This window comes from Alosa alosa, chromosome 1, assembly GCF_017589495.1.
Source record: "Alosa alosa isolate M-15738 ecotype Scorff River chromosome 1, AALO_Geno_1.1, whole genome shotgun sequence".
Lineage (NCBI taxonomy): Eukaryota > Metazoa > Chordata > Actinopteri > Clupeiformes > Clupeidae > Alosa > Alosa alosa.
This window is the reverse complement of record NC_063189.1, coordinates 17383069-17389068: the sequence shown is the minus strand read 5'-3', so window position 1 is coordinate 17389068 and position 6000 is coordinate 17383069. Positions and strand designations below refer to the sequence as shown.

The 6000-nt window shown below is 45.8% G+C and overlaps 1 protein-coding gene across 1 annotated transcript in view; it reads right to left on the bottom strand.

Annotated features, from left to right (window-relative positions):
* Positions 1–6000, bottom strand: part of si:ch211-197n1.2 (EF-hand calcium-binding domain-containing protein 6) — a 35034-nt gene that overhangs the window by 22343 nt on the left and 6691 nt on the right. The window contains exons 9-12 of the mRNA XM_048253298.1: positions 5729–5925; positions 4456–4563; positions 2193–2258; positions 715–852 (exon numbers count right to left, since the gene is read on the bottom strand). Coding sequence (XP_048109255.1) covers positions 715–852; positions 2193–2258; positions 4456–4563; positions 5729–5925 — 509 coding nt within the window. The remainder of the gene's footprint in view (positions 1–714; positions 853–2192; positions 2259–4455; positions 4564–5728; positions 5926–6000) is intronic.

Here is a 6000-nt window from a genome sequence, read left to right as displayed (position 1 = left end):
AACTATTGGTCTCATCATGGTCATCTTTATTGAAACTATTTTATTGTCTCTATATTAGAATCTTAAAATATTAAAAGAAATGTTAATCATATGAAGTAATAATAAGCAAGTAAATAGGGGATATTTTACCTTAAATTTCACTATTTTTGATCATGTGTCCATTTATAAAACTAATGATGGATAGGTGGTATTGTTGGCCAATTTGCCTTTTAAAAACTCCACATGAGTGATTGAAAAATGAATGGGGCAAGCGCAGGTGGCAATACAAGGCCGAAAGATAAAGACCCTTGAGAATGAAGAGGAATGAACAGAGGAAAAGGAGGGAATGCACAACACAGGGACTGAGGCGTAAGAATGAAGGGAGAACACATTTGAACTAATTAAAGCAAAACTGAGAAAAAAGACCGACCAATTTGTTTTCGGTTTTGTAAAAGGTTGGTGATACTTGAGCTTAACAGACAAAAAATTACACTCCTCCCTGGACTGGACTGTTTATTCATTTTTTGAGCGGGAACATTGAATACACAAGTAGAGGGCCATGAGACGTGTTAATTTTGCTGAATTTAACGAAAAGGTGTAAGAGATTAGAGATGCGGAAACACCTTTAATTGGAAAACGAAAATAAGAAAATGAGAGGAAAGCAGGAAAGCCAAGAGAATGAGACAGCGAGTCCAGAGCAGTAACGGGGGGAGTGGGGTCAGGTCAGAGTAGCACCTCGAAGTCTCGAAGTCTCGAAGTCTCGAAGTCTCGAAGGCGGCCATGAAGATGGAGTACTGCACGCTTCCGTGGGCGTCCAGAGGCAGCCTGTCCAGCAGCTGTTCAAACTCGGCCTCGGAAATCTCCAGGCCAAACCTGTGGAGGACACGCCACAGGGCTGAGGCCAAGAGCCAGTCACAGGCCAGCGGGGGTCACCCAGGGGTCAGCCAGGGGTTACAGGGTGCAGGGCTGTGCTGGCCACCGCTAATATGGTGTCATCAGTTAGCCAGAGCCTACCGTAGCGCCAGCATACGCTGGTCATTGACCTCTCTGACAGCACTGGGGGGACTGAGGGCACCGGCCCCCACACAGCCAGGTCAGAGGTCAAACCTCTCCATTGAGTGGTCATCGAATCTAGATGGACACGGTGGGACCAATCTCTCAATCAAAGGATTAGACCACTCGTATACACACTCACACTCCCTCTCTCTCTCTCTCTCTCACACACACACACACACACACACACACACACACACACACACACACACACACACACACACACACACACACAAACAAACACACACACACACCAACAGATCCATACACTCACATGTAGGTTGGACTTTCTCTCGCTCCAAGAATCAAACATAAAGGCAAAATGAACTTATCAAAGATGATGAAATTGGCCAGGAAGCCGATCAGGCCTAATAGACTTGTTTTCTATTGATAAGGAGAGTAACCATTACAAAGAGTAGAGTGGATTATTCTGGAAGAAACCTAAATGAAATCATTACGTTAGTGGCTGTCGTAACCATAGACATGGAAATTAAAAATAAAAAGAGTCACCAAATATGTACTGCGAGATTTAAGACATTATTATTCAATACCACACTCAAACTGACCTTTTATTGTTGGCTTTTTAATACATCTAAACACTTTGCTCCAGGACAGGCAATTGGTGGATGAAAAGGGACCACTGGCAATTTTACAAGAACTTTTACTGAAATTTAAACTATCAAGAAGGAACATTTCAGATACTTTGAAACAGTTGAAAAAAGAAAAAAGAAAAGGCTTTGCTGCCTTAATGATCAATTTAACTCAATCATCAGTATTCAATGGAAACTTACAGCCAAATACACAATTTTTGTATCCAAAGAGTGTAAGGGCTGAGCTACACCAGGCACGTAACTGAAGCGTTCCGTTCGCCTTGCGTCTGCTGCAACAATTAGCTGCCACTATAATCAATGGAAGTAGCTATACCAGACGTGATAGCAGCACGTACGTTCGAAAAAAATAGACCATTAATCTAAAATGGATTTTACGCGTTACGAATGGAACGCTTCAGTTACGCGCCTGGTGTAGCTTCGCTGTAAGGGTAATGCTTCAAACAAAACATGGCTTATAGCATGTTGATCATGATTTATAGCATTTTGGTTACTAACACACTGACATAAAGATACACTTATCTGCTGGAAGAAACACAATATACATATTACCTGCTCTCAACTGCAGCTCTGAATTCCTCCTGGCTAATAGTCCTCTTGTTAAATTTGTCAATGCTCCTTGAAACACAGACACACACAGACTATTAACATAGATACACATACGCATAGACATAGAAAAACACACACACACACACACAAACACAAATGCACAAAAAGGATAGATGCACAAATTTGCATCATTTACAACATAAACAATGACTAACTTAACCCCCCCACACACACACACACACACACACACACACAAGCCTTTATTAACAGCAGCCACATTCATATCTCCCACTATCATTTGGCGAGAGCCATGAGCGGCGCCATAATCCCCCAGTTAGGGTCCTGAGCTGGTTAATGGGCCGCTCAATTGGTTGACCTGGGCCGGGCTGTGGAATGGAGTGGAGGGCCGCTTATCTCATGGAGGACTGAGGACCTCTGAAAGGCCGCTCCTTCAGCGCAGGGCCCAGGCTAATTAGGGGAAGCGGCCTCGAAGAGATGGGGGTCACATCTTGAGGTGCTTTCACTTACGGCACAAGAGGCCTGTGACCTCAGCAACGTGGTGAGAGGCCTCTGCTATAATGGTGACCACACTCACCGTGGTAGGGTATAAGTGTGTGATTAAGAACTGGTCTTATGGCATAAAGGGGCACTCATAAGGGAGAAGACCTTTTGTTTCTATTCATTCACTCATCTCTGATGTAAGGTGCTGGTATTGAAAACTGAACAATAGAAGAAAGGCCCACCCAGTGGTAGACTCCTACTGTTATGCCAGGTGGTAGTTACAGACTGACAGAGATATACTAAAAGGTTGATGAAGATATATTGAGCGATGCCAACATTCACACTTACATATATAGTGCAGAGAGACAACTGGCATGTAAAGCATAGCATGTAGTAATGACGAAATACATAGAACTGACACAGATGGAGAGACCAGATATATGAGACAGGATCTTGAAAGAAGTGGGGAAGGAGAGGAGAGTGACAGACTGGCTGGGATTAAGTTCTTGATTTACAGATGTTAAAGCAAATGCACACCTAACCGACTTCAAAGCATACACTGTGATGCCGACTGTCTATTGAGTCCTGTTGGCTTTATGTTGGCTGTGTGGGCAGAGAAAGTCACACTACACATAGAAGCAATGCCTACTTGCACATAGTTCACATTCTGCTGGAAGTGTGATATGCCAATATACTGTATGGGTGCAGATAAACAAAACGTAAGCAAAGCAGTGCTATCTTAACATTTTCAAATCACTCTTGCTCACTAAAGACAGTGCATAATATATATACTTCTAATCAAGAATGACAAATTCCAATTGACACTGGCATTGTCAATCGTAGGTCTTTTGTTTGTGGAAGAGAGATGTTTGAACAGATAAGAAAAGGATATTTTTTACAATTCTCAAACAAAATTCCAAATTTTAGCTCCCTTAAAGATTTTGATATATTGGCCCACCTGCTAGGAGAAGGACTACAGCGAAATACATGAGATGGACACCATCCACAATGCTCAACCTAATGTCTGCACTTAATCTAATGTATGTAATGTGTGGACTGTGTGTGTGTGTGTGTGTGTGTGTGTGTGTGTGTGTGTGTGTGTGTGTGTGTGTGTGTGTGTGTGTGTGCAGTGTGTGTGTGCATGTGTGTGTGTGTGCGTGTGTGTGTGTGTGCATGTGTGTGTGTGTGTGTGTGTGTGTGTGCGAGTGTGTGTGTGTGACAAAGAGAGAGAGAGAGCGTGAGTGGGTAGTGTACACACAATGTTTCCATGTGATGTTACTGTTACTGTTTCCCTCAGTGTTGTCAATGTTCTAATTGTTACTGCAAAATTTGTTATGCTGTTTTGTTTTGTGCTTTGGCAACACTGTACCTACAGTCCTGCTAATAAAGCAATGTTGAAATAAGAAAGAAGCTAAGGAGATGAAAGGTGATCCAGAGGCAAAACCCTAATGACCAGGATTGTATCTCCTTAGGGGATATGATTACTATATGCTCCTTAGCCACAAATGGGCTAGTAAAGCTAAACAGCCAATTAGAGCAACTCTTTCCTTGATAGCTCCAATGCCAATTTAGCCATAAACTAGTCGACGGAGACCTGTCGCAATAGTGGAGCTATTATGCGCACACCAGACCCATTGGACCTACAGATGCTCATCGACCGTCGGCTTGTTCTGCGGTCCCTATTAGAGAGTCAGAACCATCAGTACAGACAGACAGACAGACAGACAGACAGACAGACAGATGATGCCATATTCTCCCCACTTACTGGAAAGTCTGCAGGAGGGACAGGTACTCAGACTGGAACAGCTGAGTCAGTTTGGCCTCCACAGCTGTAATGGAGGAAGCATGGCTGATGTTCTCTGCCTGATGAAACCTACACACACACACACACACACACACACACACACACACACACACACACACACACACACATCAACAATAAACTCCTGTTGTCATTGGAGACATATAACAATTATGCATGTACAGAAGAGTGTACAGATTTAGTTTTAAACCTATTTGCCTGAATCCCAAACTACATCCCAAAACGCTTCAGTGACTCTTGCCTACAGACAAAGACACCCTGCTTTAACAGCCTAAATCCTAACACACACACACACACCACAAAGACACAGAGACACGCGCACGCACACACACACACACACACACACACACACACACACACACACACACACACACACACACACACACCCAGGTCTCTAATACCACCCACCCCCTACCCAAACACCACACCACAGTCCCTCAAGACCCTACTAAGCTTACACCCCAACCCCCCCTCTCCTCATCATAGGGTAGATCACACCCCATGGGTGTGGGTGTAAGGCTTGGGAAGGGTGGAGGTGGAGGGGGAGGTGGAGGGGGCTGCAGCTCCTGCCCAGTGCCTGTGTTTGCCTGCGCCTCCTGATCCCGAGTCCAATCCCTTAATCTGGGGAAGCCCAAACACAGCAGTACCGGCTCAGTCTACTCCACACCAAACACTGAGCGACATGGAGATGCTGCCGTGGCCTCTGCCTCTCTCTCTCTCTTTCTCTCTCTCTCTTTCTGTGTGTGTGAGGTGACCCTAGGCAATGTCAGACTACAGGGCCTAAGCCTGTTAGAGGGATGATGAGCCCCATTTAAAGAGTGGAGATGGAGTAGAGTTGCACAGGCCCAGGGCCCGCGTGCTGAGGGGCTGTGGTGTGGTGTGGTGTGGTGTGTGGGGTGGTGTGGTGCGGTGCAGTGTGGTGTGGGCTGGTGTGGTGTGGGGTGGGGTGGTTTGGGGTGGGGTGGGGTGGTGTGGGGTTTCTATAGGCAGTGAAAGGGTTGCCAGCTGACAGCTGCAGCTGACTGAGTGACAGATCATCATGGGCCTCTGGTGAGTATATGTAAATCTGAATAAGGACTGGCCGTGCGCTTGCCCAGGGTTAGGGTTAGGATACGGATTTAGACTGTACAGTATGTCTGACTGGAAAGCTTGTGTCATGTGTAAGTCTGATCCGTTTCTGCTGGTCTCTGGGGGCGTCTGACCTCTGACCTCTAACCTGTGCTTAGGGTTGGAGAGGATGCTGTGTGTGAGGCCGTCTTGGCTGCGATCCAGGAAGCGGAGCAGGAATTGTGGGTAGTCGATGCCGTCCTTGCGCAGCTCCATGCCACAGCGGGCCAGGAAGAGACCCAGATGCTCGCGCTTCAGACGCAGATCAAACCCCCTCAGCACCTGCAGAAACTCCTCCCCTCCCACCTGGACACAGGAGACAGGACAGCTGTCAAAGGAGATATACAGGAGGTACACGCTAAATGAGCTCTCAATCTATCT